The sequence below is a fragment of the Heterodontus francisci genome, chromosome 47, assembly GCF_036365525.1.
Source record: "Heterodontus francisci isolate sHetFra1 chromosome 47, sHetFra1.hap1, whole genome shotgun sequence".
Lineage (NCBI taxonomy): Eukaryota > Metazoa > Chordata > Chondrichthyes > Heterodontiformes > Heterodontidae > Heterodontus > Heterodontus francisci.
Window position 1 is genome coordinate 1,097,296 of NC_090417.1, and position 14,518 is coordinate 1,111,813.

The 14,518-nt window shown below is 42.9% G+C and overlaps 1 protein-coding gene across 5 annotated transcripts in view; it reads right to left on the reverse strand.

Moving 5' to 3' along the window:
• Positions 1–2,202: 2,202 nt before the first annotated feature.
• Positions 2,203–14,518, reverse strand: part of LOC137357138 (calsenilin-like) — a 92,033-nt gene continuing 79,717 nt past the window's right edge. For all 5 annotated transcript variants that reach the window (XM_068023200.1, XM_068023199.1, XM_068023198.1 and 2 more), the window contains 7 exons: positions 12,943–13,067; positions 11,571–11,640; positions 8,218–8,288; positions 6,649–6,756; positions 5,636–5,740; positions 5,092–5,154; positions 2,203–3,123 (listed from right to left, as the gene is read on the reverse strand). In XM_068023200.1, coding sequence (XP_067879301.1) covers positions 3,076–3,123; positions 5,092–5,154; positions 5,636–5,740; positions 6,649–6,756; positions 8,218–8,288; positions 11,571–11,640; positions 12,943–13,067 — 590 coding nt within the window. In that variant the 3' untranslated portion in view covers positions 2,203–3,075. The remainder of the gene's footprint in view (positions 3,124–5,091; positions 5,155–5,635; positions 5,741–6,648; positions 6,757–8,217; positions 8,289–11,570; positions 11,641–12,942; positions 13,068–14,518) is intronic.

Here is a 14,518-nt window from a genome sequence, read left to right on the forward strand (position 1 = left end):
GATGGAATACTCTCCACTTGCCTGGATGGGTGCAGCTCCAACAACACTCAAGAAGCTCGACACCCTCCAGGACAAAGCAACCCACCTGATCGGTACCCCATCCACCACCTTGAACATTCACTTTCTGCACCACTGATGCACAGTGGCAGCAGTGTGTACCATCTACAAGATTCACCGCAGCAGCTTCCAAGGCTCCTTCGACAGCACTTTTCAAACCGCGACCTCTGTCACCTAGAAGGACAAGGGCAGCAGAAGCATTGGAATGCCACCACCTGGAAGTTCCCCTCTAAGCCACACACCATCCTGACTTGGAACTAGATCGCTGTTCCTTCACTGTCGCTGGGTCAAAATCCTGGAACTCCCTCCCTAACATCATTGATGTCATACCTACACCAGACAGACTGCAGCGGTTCAAGAAGGCAACTCACCACCACCTTCTCAACGGCAATTGGGGATGGGCAATAAATGCTGGCCTAGCCAGTGACGCCCACATCCCATGAACAAATAAAAAAAATTCTTCTGTTCTAATCATCTGTGTGGGTCTATATGTGTCACTACTAATAATACTGATCATTCCTTTGGACAATCTGCTCATTGGTTTCAAGCTCCAAATTTGTCAATCTTCATTCTCTTACATTCCCACATAGTGTCCTCTATTCCTAGTCTAACATTTGTATCCCAGGATCCCAAACTGTGGAACATTTCAACAATCTGTACTCCGTCCAATAATCTACAGACCTTTAAAACTTAAGTTTGGTTTCATCCCATTCCTGGTCTGCTTTTGTTTATTTTTGCTCTGGTGTGATTCTGGAGGTGTCCTGCACCAGCGGCCTTGGGCTTTGTTTCACAGTAAAAAAAAAACGTTCTAACATTCACTGGCGTAACTGAAAAGGTCCATAGGGACATGTCAAAGTTGAATTGGGAGCATTCGAAAATCATTGGTGTAAAAAATGACGCTGTAAGTGCACTGTTAAAATAAAACGTTTTCACATCTGGATTTTGGAAATGAAGGAAAGCTATAAAGATCCCACATTAAAACACCTTTTATACGATGCAACTTTATTGGTTGGAACACTCCGTACACTCAAGGTAGCTGATAGCATCTGAGCTGAGCTGAGCACATTTGAACATCCCTGATTAGATTTGAGGGCTGTTCTTTAGGTTTCAAGACCAAACGGTTAAAGTCCTCTCCTTTTACACACCCATCAACCTCCAGAAATGTAATAGTGAAACTGACAGACCTCCCATTTATAACTAGGTAGAAACAACAGTAGGCCATTCAGCCTGCTCAGGGATAAGTAGGGATAAGTAGGGATGGGCAACAAATGCTGGGCCTTGCCAGCAACACGCACATCCCATGAATGAATAAAACAAAGCCCCTCGAGCTTGTTGCAACATTCCTTGAGATCATGGCTGATCTACAACTGAACTCCATCTCCCCCAATACCTTTGGTTAACAAAAATCTATCAATCTTGAATTTAAAGTTAACAATTGATCCAGCATCAATTACAGAAGAGAGATCCAAACATCTACCACCCTTTGCGTGCACAAATACTTCCTCATTTCACTCCGCTAATTTATGGACTCTTTCTTCTCATTCCAGACTCCCCAACCAGCGGAAATAGTTTCTCGCTATCTGCCCTATCTGTTCCCCTTAATATCTTGAAAACTTTGATCGAATCATCCCTTAACCTGCTAAAGTCCAGGGAATACAATCGATAATGCTGATATTTCCAAGAGAAGGAATCTATCTGCAGCTAAAATTGGTCTATCCCTGTGTTTAGTTTAGAGATACAGCACTGAAACAGCCCTTCGGCCCACCGAGTCTGTGCCGACCATCAACCACCCATTTATACTAATCCTACACTAATTCCATACCCCTGCCACATCCCCACCTGTCCCTATATTTCCCTACTACCTAACTATACTAGGGGCAATTGCTAATGGCCAATTTACCTATCAACCTGCAAGTCTTTGGCATGTGGGAGGAAACCGGAGCACCCGGAGAAAACCCACGCAGACACAGGGAGAACTTGCATACTCCACACAGGCAGTACCCAGGATTGAACCCAGGTCGCTGGAGCTGTGAGGCTGCGGTGCTAACCACTGCGCCACTGTGGTTAGAGGATTAATGCAGAATGCTCCTTACTCTGGCCTCAATTCAAATTGATCATATTCCAGGGTAGGTTGAGTGCTGTTAGCTGTGCTGCAGTCAGTCCATGCCACCGCAGCAACCTTTGAGCTACAGTGTGGTGTTTTAATCATCCAGTGTGCACCAATATTAAACAGACAAGAACAAGTTAACATTCCTGTACTGTAAATTGAAACCATGAGAACCCTTTAATCAGTGCTTAAAATAGAATGCAAATAACATTACTGACACATTAACGGACTGAAAATCACACTTTGAAAAAAGGTAGCTTTTGATTTCCATCCCTCAGCTTCGAAGCATCACATAAGGTGGTGTTAGATATCATGGTAATTAGCCGCAATTACTGAAGAAAAGGAGTCCTGAGTGGGAATAAGGTTTTCAGAGCTTAATTACATTTCAGATTCCTGATCAGCAGAAGGATTCATTTCAGTGAGGTGCCAACAAATGAAGGTTTTTTAACAGAAGCTGCAACCCACATTCAGTGAACTGTGAGCACGATAAGAGGGCAGTGTATTGGCGCAATAGTTCGAGTGGTAACACAGTCGCTGATATTGTCCAGTGTGATTCCTTCCATTCCATCTCGTCCCTTTAGAATATGGAACGCTGTGCAGTCTGTGTCAGATTCCACTTTCAGGATCACAGAGGGAAGGCATCCATTTCCAACATGCCAGTTTTCCATTGGAAAAATATCTTGGACCAGATTGGAGAAGTGCTTGCCCATGTCAGACCTTGCTGAGAAAAGCTTTGAAATACAGAGACACTATTTCTAATTGTTAATTGCACTGTTCTTAAAAAAAAACGTTTTTGAGATGAAATAGCATACTTGTAAATCCTCCCGAATTTTACTTCTACAAAGTGTGCCAAACAATACGTTAAGTTTCCTGCAAATGGTTTCTCCCTTCAGTGTGGGATTCAAGTGCTTCTAAATAACATTTTCAAAGAGATGCATTGAATGCATAATATTTTCATCCTGTAAAAGAGACAACTGTTAGAAAAATTGCGAGCAACATCTGTAATCTGCTCCAGCCCTACAACCCTCCAAGATATCTGCACTCCTCTAATTCTGGCCTCTTGAGTATCCCCGATTTTAATCCCTTCATCACTGGCAGCCGTGCCTTCAGCCTCCTGGGCCCTAAACCTTTCTTTCCTCCTTTAAGACGCTCCTTACAACCTACTTCTTTGACCATCTGCCCTAATATCGCCTTATGTGGCTCGGTGTCAAATTTTTTCTCCTGTGAATGTTTTATTGCATTAAAAGCATATAATTGCAAGCTGTTGTTGTTGTCTGTATTAGGACCACTGCTCTTTTTAATATATTTTTACGGAATTTCCATACATTTTTGTTAAAACTTGGAATCTATATTTTTAAACTGAAGAGGCTGACCTTTGGGTGTTTTTTAAAAAGGGTTGACCAGTAAACAAGCAATGGAAAACCTGTGATTTCAAGTAAATACCACAGGGCTCTTTTTGTTGCGACAAGAGAGTATTTATGATTAGCATGAGACTTGCCTGGAAAAAAATGTTTGGTTTCACTTTGAACTGTTCAAAGATGCTGGGTATTGGCCTAAAAGCAGGCAGTTGGAATTTGATATGGACCTTCCAGGAGTTCAGAAGAAAACCGTTACCTCTCTTTGAAGAATCCCTGTTCTTGAAAAGCATAAGCTTATTTGACGTTGTACTGTTATTTTTGAAGACATCCTGAATGCTTGCAGAAACCTTGCATCTTTAAAAAGAACTTTGCATCTAATAAGAGAGAGAACTGACACCTGTGTTGCTGCACACCTGATGGAAGACCTATGTGAAGCCTTCTGCAGTTGAATTTCTTTGAACGCCTACCCAAACAAACTATTCATCATCCTCACCTGGAAAAATTCCGAGTGGCAACTAACCGACTTCAGGACACCTTGCCAAACCAAGTTATTTTTTATATTTGTTCTATTTCTTTGTTATGGCTGTAAACCAAAATCCTTTTTTTCCCCCTGTTAAGCGGTTTTTGGATGTATGTGTGTGTGAGGGATCGGATATATAAAAAATACAGGACCTTAATAGTTCAATTCGCGTATATATTTACTTCATTATTGGTTAAGACTTGGTTTTATAATAAATAGACAATTTTGTTGTTTATTAAAGAAACCTGGTTGGTGTGCTTTATTCTGGGGACAAATAGAGTATCTAATTGGCTGTTTCGGTAAGTGAGAAAATGATATGTTGACTTGCGGAGAAGTGGAACTGAATTAACAGTGCACTCCTCCTGCCTCGGTCATAACAATATATTAATGACCTTGACTTAGGTGCAGGGGGCACAAATTCAGAGTTTGTACAAAACTTGGAAAACATGGTAAAAAGTGAGGAGAATAATAACAGAATTCAAGAGGACATAGACAGACTACTGGTGACTGGGCAGGCACATGGCTGATTAAATTTACTGCGGAGAAATGTGAAGTGATGAATTTTGGGATGATCAAAATTTGGATTGTTCCCCTTGGAGCATAGAGGGTTCAAGGGAGATTTGGTAGAAGTGTTTAAAATTATGATGGGTTCTGCTAGCATATATAAGGGAAATCTGTTTCCACTGGCCAGTAACGAGAGGGTGCAGATTGAAGAGAATTTGCAAATGAGCGAGAGGGAAGCTGAGGAGAAAGTTTATCATGCAGCAGGTTATTATGGTCTGGAATGGACTGCTTAAAAGGGTGGTGGAAGCAAATTCAATAGTAACGTTTAAAGGGAATTAAAGAAAGGGCACGTGGTGTAGGATTGACTGGAGAGCTCTTTCAAGGATCTAGCATGGGCACGATGGACTGAATGGCCTCCTTCTATGCTGTAAGATTTGATGAAAAGAAGCCCTTAGATTTTCCCGAAGATGAATTTGGCAGAATAGCCTTCTTTATAATATCTCCTTCCAATATTTGAAGTCATCCAGTGCTGAAGTACCACCAACCTTTTGGCAGGTCTGCAGGAATTCATCTATTGTCACCACTCCATCTTGGTTCCTGTCCATCTTCTGAGGAGTGAAGCAGCAATTAGTTTCCAGACTTATCGTTTGCCTGTCAGAGAAAACAAGTTCGGCCCCACATTCCCGGCCCGTGGCAACCCTCTCCGCTTTGCCAGATTTTCTATGCTTCCCTCATCCTCTGATATTCTGCTGTACCCATTTACACCTCCTTGAGACCCATCTCTTGCATCGGCGCTTTGTCTCATTACCACCCCTTTTGCCTTCCCCATCATCTTTTTGTCTTTTGATCAATCCTCTCCTCCACCTGATCACATACCTTCCCGTTTGTTTCACCTGCCCCTCCTCCCTTCCTATGACTCAATAATTAAAAGCTTGCAAGCTTTAGTATGTTCCAGTCCTGATGAAAGGTCATAGATCTGAAACGTTAACTCCATTTCTCTCTCCAAAGACGCTTCCTAACCTACTGAGTGTTCCCAGTGTTTTCTGTTTGCATTGCAGATTGCCAGCTTTTGTTTCATCAGCACCGTACCTGAAAGAACTTTTCCATGTGTTCGAATGGCGCGTCTTGGTGTAGAATGGGATACGTGTATTTGCCCATCATGTCATAGATTGATTGAATGATAGCCAACATTTCCTGAGGGTAGAACAGGAGAAACTGTGATGTTATTCCAAGCAATGACAACCTGCCCACTGCATAAACCTTCTGTTAAATGAACCAGCCATGAATATTCTATATACACTCTCTGTTGAGTGCTTAACTTTATCGTATGCATCATGACGTCTTGGCGTGTGTTAGGTTAGCTCTTAATGCCCGTACAGAGTCATTGCTAGACAACGTTCAATGCTTATCCATCACATTTATATGCAGATGGTCAATTTAAACACTACCTTTATATTCTGTGGCCTCTATATATAGCATTTTGTACATATTGTAAATGGGTGTTAAGTGTTCTCTGTAGGCATATTGAATAAAAAGATTAAAACATGAATCTCTGTACTAATTTCGGCTTTGGTTTCTATGTCGGGTGCATTACAAAGTGTTAGACGCCAGCGAGCCAGGTGGTGAAGGATGGAACTGGACCCAATCTTTACACACCTTTTCTAAGCATTTATTTTCAGAGATACACCCTGCAAACATGCACATCTTCACCCAGCCACCAGTTTCAGTCTGTTCCTATTAATAGGAGCACAAGTGAATCCTTCGTTAATGCCCACCAACCAGCATGCAATTAAAATACAACCAACATGCATCTGACTCTGGTGTTTGCTCTGTTTTCAGCAATCAGCTCCAGTCATTAGGTAGGAGTGCAGAGCACAAGTTGTCCTTGCGTTACTGCAGCTAATACAGTTATCTGGAAGAATCATGAATATTTTTCACCCTTCTATTAAACCTGCCATTTCTACCTCAATCCGTCAAAGATTTTCTCCCACTTGTAATAGTTTCAACTCGTTTGCTCTTAAATGATGCTGCATATGCACCATGTTCCTAGTATATCTTTCAGGTAGAATCTATCTCTGCAGCAATGGGTGTGTGCGCTGTACCTCCTTCGTGATATAGCCGTCCTTGTTGATGTCATACAGGTTGAATGCCCAGTTGAGTTTCTCATTCACCGTTCCACGCAGTAACACGGATAGACCAATAACAAAATCCTGAGGAAGAGAGAGATGGAAGACAGATTATGAGAGAAAGAGGAATACATAATCCATAAAAATGGTAACATTGAGTTGGCCGACAAATAGCATGCACTTTCAACTAGGACGATTTGCTAAGAGCATGACTTAAGATCAAAAGAGCAAGCACAAATACACATGAGGATGTGTGCCGTGGATGTAATCCTGTTGTATCTCCCGTCTTAGTTCATCTTTGTGGTTACCAGTCACTATTCCTCCTGCGGATGACAGATGAGCAGATGCTAAGAGGAATCCCACCACAAGATGGCTCCATTGAACATAAGGTGATCTTGGAGACACCAGTCACTGGTGGGATACCTGTCACTTGAGGCTCCAACACAAAATCAAACTTGTTTACTTGGATTGTGATCAAGTAGGAGTGTTCGAGTGACCTGCATCATAAAGACCTGAGCACTTGGAGGATCTGAAGTCAGTTTTGCCAATGGAATAAGCAGGCGTTTTGAGGGCTCGATAAAAGGAGCTTCGAGTAGATATGAAGTATATGAACAGCTATTTTTCCTCATCACATACAGGTCATTAAGATTCCAGCATGGCATCACCTAATCACTACTACCTATTTGCCTTATATTTTCTTGAACTCTTTTCAATCTGCTGTATGGAACCTCTCGTAACTGGGAGAAGGTGGCCAGCAAAGACCTATCATAGAATGATGTTATAGCAAACCTGGCCATTGAACTGGAGTTTTCTAATCTAGTCCCATGTACCCTATCCTTAAGGACCCTGAGCTTCCGGTTGCTTGCCATTTCAACACTCCCCCCTGCTCTCATGCTCACATCTCTGTCCTGGGATTGCTGCAGTGTTCCAGTGAACATCAACGCAAGTTCGAGGAACAGCATCTCATCTACCGATTAGGCACACTACAGCCTGCCGGACTGAACATTGAGTTCAATAATTTCAGAGCATGACAGCCCCCCATTTTACTTTCATTTTTAGTTGTTTTTTCTTCCCTTTTACATTTTTTACAATCTTTTTTTGCATTTATTTAATTTCATCTTAGTTTGTTCAGTTTGCTTACCCACTGTGTTTTTCAGGTTGTTTTTCTTCAGGTTTGCACTTGCTGCTGTTCAATATTCAGTGTATTCACACCTAATCTGTACTAATGCTTTGTCTTTCAACACACCATTAACATATTGTTTGCCTGTTCTCCGTGACCTTTTGGTCAGCTATGTGGCCTGGTCCAATCTGCACCTTCTCCTTTGTTATCTCTTGCCCCACCCCCACCTCACTTGTTTATAATCTGTGACTTTTCTAATATTTGTCAGTTCCGAAGAAGGGTCACTGACCCAAAACGTTAACTCTGCTTCTCTTTCCACAGATGCTGCCAGACCTGCTGAGTGATTCCAGCATTTCTTGTTTTTGTACCCTATCCTTACCCCGTCCTCCCAGCATTCATTTAAACTTTCTCCAATCAGGTCTCACCTCAAATCGGATTGCTCCACTCCCGTCCGTATCGAATGCATTAAACAGGAAATGTGCGTATGTTGTAGCATCTAAAACAAGAGGAGAAAACATTTACTTCACTTCAGGTACTGCGTTTCATTCCGTACTTGTAACAATAGATGGGTGACGGAGAGGACAGGAAATACTCAAAGGGATCTAAAATGAGAGCTCAAATCTTGTAGGGTTTGCAAATACTGCACAGTAACAATTTCTCCTCTGACTAGTAACTTGTCAGATACTTTCTACAAAGATGATAAAGGCTGGCATTAATGATATGAAGTCTTTTTTCTCAGTATAACCTCTGCCTGCACATTTCAATAGCCAATAGCACTTTTCATTCATTCTTGGGATGTGGGCATCGCTGGCCAGGCCAGCATTTATTACCCATTCCTAATTGTCCTTCAGAAGGTGGTGGTGAGCTGCCTTCTTGAACCGCTGCAGTCCATGCGGTGTGGGTGCACCCACAGTGCTGTTAGGAAGGGAGTTCCAGGATTTTGACCCAGCAACAGCGAAGGAATCGCGATATAGTTCCAAGTCAGGATGGTGTGTCACTTGGAGCGGAACTTGCAGGTGATGGTGTTCCCATGCATCTGCTGCCCTTGTCGTTCTAGGTGGTAGAGGTCACGGGTTTGGAAGATGCTGTTGAAGGAGCCTTGGTGAGTTGCTGCATGCATCTTGCAGATGGTACACACTGCTGCCACTGTGCGTTGGTGGTGGAGGGAGTGAATGTTTGTGGATGGGGTGCCAATTAAGTGGGATGCTTTGTCCTGGATGGTGTCGAGCTTCTTGAGTGTTGTTGGAGCTACACCCATCCAGGCAAGTAGAGAGTATTCCATCACAGTCCTGACTTGTGTCTTGTAGACGGCGGACTGGCTTTGGGAAGTCAGGAGGTGAGTTACTCACCGCAGGATTCCCAGCTTCAGACCTGCTCTTGCAGCCACAGTATTTATATAGCTACTCCAGTTCAGTTTCTGGTCAATGGTAACCGCCAGGATGTTGATAGTGGGGGATTCAGCGATTGTAATGCTGTTGAAGAGATGGAGATGGTTAGATTCTCTCTTGTTAGAGATGGTCATTGCCTGACAATGTGTGGCACGAATGTTACTTACCACTTATCAGCTCAAGCCTGGATGTTGTCCAGGTCTTGCTGCATATGGACACGGGCTGATTCAGTATCTGAGGAGTTGCGAATTGTGAACACTGCGCAATCATCAGCGAACATGTCCACTTCTGACCTTATGATGGAGGGAAGTAGATGAAGATGGTTGGACCTAGGACACTACCTTGAGGAACTCCTGCTGTGATGTCCTGGGACTGAGATGATTGACCTTCAACAACCACAACCATCTTCCTTTGTGCTAAGTATGACTCCAACCAGCGGAGAGTCTTCGCCTGATTCCCATTGATTCCAGTTTTGCTAGGGCTCCTTAAAGTCAAACCCAGTCAAATGCTGCCTTGATGTCAAGGGGAGCCACTCTCACCTCACCTCTGGAGTTCAGCTCTTTTGTCCATGTTTGGACCAAGAGGTCAGGAGCTGAGTGGTCCTGGCAGAATTCAAACTGAGCATCGGTGAGCAGGTTATTGCTGAGTAAGTGGCGGTTGATATCATTGTCAATGCCACCTGCCTTCACTTTGCTGATGATTGAGAGAAGGCTGAGGGGGCCAGTAATTGGCTGAATTGAAATTGTCCTGATTTTTGTGCACAGGACATACCTGGGCAGTTTTCCACATTGTCAGGTGGAAACCAGTGGTGTAGCTGTACTGGAACAGCTTGGTTAGGGGCGTGGCTAGTTCTGCAGCACAGGTCTTCAGTACTATCGCCGGAATGGTGTCAGGGCCCATAGCTTTGCAGTATCCAGTACCTTCAACCGTTTCTAGATATCACATGGAGTGAATCGAATTGGCTGAAGACTGGCATCTGTGATGCTGGGGCCCTCAGGTGGAGGCCGAGATGGATCATCCACTTGGCACTTCTGGCTGAAGATTTACCTTGTCTTTTGTACTTAAATGCTGGGCTGTGCCATCATTGTTCCTCCAGTTAGTAGTTTAATTGTCCACTGACATTCAGGACTGGTTGTGGGATCGCTTGGTTGTGTCTAAAGCATGCTGCTTCTGCTGCTTAGCATGCATGTAGTGTTGTGTTGTGTTCCTGGACTAGTAATCCAGAGGTCTAGACTAATGGTCCAGAGATGTGAGTTCAAATCCCACCTTGGCAACTGGTCTACTAATGTAAAAGAAATCTGGCCTACATGGGATTCCAGACCCACAGCAATGTGGTTGACTCTTAACTGCCCTCTGAAATGGCCTAGCAAGCCACTCAATTCAAGGGCAATTAGGGATGGGCAACAAATGCTGGCCTTGCCTGTGATGCCTACATCCCATGAAAGAATTAAAAAAAACGTCCCCTTGTAAATTCCTGCAATTCACTGTGCCACCTAATTTCATGTCATCTGCAAACTTGGACATAGGAGGCTCTATTCCTTCATCGACATCATTAATATAGGTGTTGAAAAGCTGAAGTCCTGCACACATCCCTTGGGGACATCACTTTTCACATTCCACTATTCAGAGAACAAATCTTCTGTTCCTACTCTGTCTCCTATCTCGCGATAAAGTACCAATCCATGTTCCAAGGTTACCTCGAATTTTGGATAGATAATACGCTGTAACCTGAAAGGCACATAGCTCTGCCCAAAAGGGAGCACAAGCAGATTCCCTGACATTACAGCACAGAAGGAGGCCATTCAGTCCATCATGACCATGCCAGTGCTAGTTCTTCAACTAGAACAAATTCCATTTCCTTTCCCTTTCATAGGGCTGGAGTAAAGAGCCTGCACATTGGCAAATTCAGGATAAAGTCACCTTTGTGACTCCTGAAATCATCCACGTGGACCACCATGAAGTTAACACCCTCTCAGTTACGCTAGCAAGCGTGGTGTCCTCACACAGGTGAATGAAGGTCCACTCTGCAGGTCTTTCAAACCTTCTACTGCAAAATTCTGATGGATTAACAAAGGCAGAATTCAACAACATTCACTCTGTGCACTTTTGTTACTAGAATGATGTAATTGTTTTAATCCGAATGTGTAACTATTATTTTCCAATTCCCTATCCAGTACTTAGCCAAATCAATATATAATTGTTAGTTGTAAGATTTTATATTTCTCAGTAACAAATTACATCAGCAATTCACTGTTTCCTACATTACAACAGTGACTACGCTTCAAAAAGTACTCAACTGGCTGTAGAGCACTTTGCGATCTTGAGGGTCCTGAAAGACGTGATAGAAATATTAATAGGTTATGTGCTCAGACTGAGTTTAAATCTCTTACCTCCCTGTGGGAAGAACTGGGAATAAATTGCTTTAAATGTTTTCTCATCCACCATCCCACTGGGACACTCCTGTAAATAAAGAAGCCCATTGTTACATTTTACTTTTTAAATGAGCTGTACTCAGATTCCCACAACAGTTCTCCAGAAACTGCGACTTGAAAACAGTACCCGAGCTGAAAGATGAACAAGCAAACTCCTCGTCCAGATAATCCGACCCTATTTGAGACAATGTTTTGTCTGATCTTGTACTGTGTCCTAAGTTTATAATTACTGCTAAACACCCTCTCCAGCCATGAAAAACTAATATTTGTGGAATGTCAAATTTCTCCATTATGATAAAAAATTCCACAGATTTTTAAACTTTTGTAAAATAAAAATAGTTTATTTTAGCTTCTATCTTAATCTAATCAATTTATCATTTATTTCACTCTAAAATTTTTAATTAAAAGTGACAGGATTCAGTGCTTTTAATATCCGGATTTGTGGTCTGTGAGAATACTGCATTGTGATTGGCTGCTGACCTGCTTGCTGACATCACTGCTGCTGCATGCGTGGAGATCCCTGTGACTTGGCGCCAGATTGAAACTGCCCCGTTGGGAAAAGGGAAAGCAACGTCACTACCATTGTTAGATCTTTGTGGGCAGCTTTCTTCGAGGTCAGCCGAGTGTTGCTTCACCACTGACTGCAAAATCTGGGCCATCAGAAGTTTACCGCTCCCGATGAGGCCTCCAACTCCTATCCAGTCTCTTCCATTTCTCCATCCTCCCCCTTTTCATAAGAGAGATTCCCAGTTGGAAAATTATGGGAAGAATGCAAAGCAGCGCTTGGAGAAAAGCCAAGTAAAACTGACAGAAAAGACCCTTGACTCCCCTCTTGTTTAAAAATCTGTCTATCTTAGCCTTTGAACATACTCAATTACTCAGTCTCCACTGCTCTCTGGGGTAGAGAATTCCAAAGATTTACCAACCCCCGCCACCGTCCATTGGGCTCTTTCAAAGCCTTCAAGGGGACTGGCTATTTTTTGAAAGATAAAGCTGCTGAAATTTTGGCAGTGATTTTAAGGCCTTTAATAACCCATTTTACTCTGTTTTTCACTCCAAATCTACCCCAAAACAAGCGGTGATTTTACAGGTCTCAAATCATCTGACGATTCACCAGTAAAAAGCTGCCGCAAAATTGGGTGCACAATCGGAATGAAAGTGCAGTGACTGGAAATCAGTGCTTTAGCTACCAGAGAAGGAGCTGTGCCCTCTGCAAAGAACTTGCCCCCACTCACACAGGCAAAGGAGCAGAGGATGGCATCAAATAAAGGCTAGAAAGTTATATACAGACAGATCTTACAAAGGGACAACAGAGGGAGGTCTTACATACGTTTTTGAAGCCCCTGTATAGTGACTGGATTTCTTTCTTGGAAAACTTGGTCCGCGCTTGTAGTTCATCGAGCCCCTCAGGTTGGTGTCGCATGGTAGAAAGCTCCTCAGCAATCTCACTGCTGTCTGTAGAGAAATTGTAGAATTGAATCCTGCATGATGTCTAAATGATCCAGACTGGACACACTATCCCACTGCCCACTCTCTCCCATGGAAGGTATCCCTCCTCCCTTCCTTTAGTTCCAGACCGGCAATTGACAGTGCCTCAGGGCAATGCCTTGACCAATCAGAGTCAAGCTGCCTAGTTTAAATTTCAAACAAAGCTTGGCAGTTAACTGTCAGTCACCATAAACTGGTGCATTCTCCATGGCAACGCCTCAACCAATCAGAGTCCCCTTGCCAACCAATCAGCACTGTCTTCTCATACAGGATAAATTTGTTGCTTCCCTTACATCGGTATTCTTGCGAATTGTCCTGATGAGTGCAAGACAAAAAGCTTCGACAAACTGTCTCTGTTTTCAGCAATGCTCATGTTCTGCACTACCAAACGACTATTAAAATGATTAGAATTAATGCGGAAACATGGGGAGATTCTACACAGTTTTACTTTTATACATTAATCAATATGAACTATATATTTGCATCCACTACTCTTTGCAGGTTTTATAAACAACCTAGACTTGGGTGTAGGGAGCAGCATTCTAAAGCTTGCAGATGATACGAGACTTGGCAATGTGGTAGATAGTGATGAGAATAACTTGAGACTTCAGGATGACATAGACAGGATGGTGAAATGGGCAGAAGCATGGCAGATGGAGTTCGATGCGGGGAATTGTGAAGTGATTCACTTTGGGAGGACTGATATGGAAAGACAGGATACTATAAATGGCACCATTTTGAAAAGTGTAGATGAGCAGAGAGGCCTTGTCGTCCATATACACACATCCTTAAAGATGCAGGACAAGTTGATAAGGCAGTTAAAAAAAGCATATGAATTATTTGATGTTCATAAATAGAGGAATTGAATATAAAAGTTCACCCTGGAACTTTATAAATCACTGGTACGGCCTCAGCTGGGATATTGTGGACAATTCTGGGAGCACATTTCAGGAAAGATGTAAAGACCCTAGAAAGGGGACAGAGGAGGTTTACCAGGATGGTCCCAGGGATGAGGGACTTCAGTTCTGGAGAGAGGTTGGAAAAGTTAGGACTGTTCTCCTTGGAACAGATAAGGTCAAGAGGTGACCTAAGAGATATTTTCAAGATGATGTGAGGTTTTGATAGAGCAGAGAAAAATTATTCCTTCTGGTGAGTGAGTCAGTAACCAGAGGTTAGAGATTCAAATTCACTGGCAAAAGATCGAGAGGGGGGATGAGGAGAAATGTTTTCACTCAGAGAGTTATCAGGATCTGGAGTGTTCGACCTGAAAAGGTGCTGGAAGCTGATTCCATCAATAATTTTAAAAGTGAGTTGGATTGCCCCGTGAGGATAAGGAAATTGCAGGGATATGGACTTTAAGATGGGGTGTGTGGAACGAAACACAATTGCTCTTTCAAAGAGCCAGCACAGACATGAAA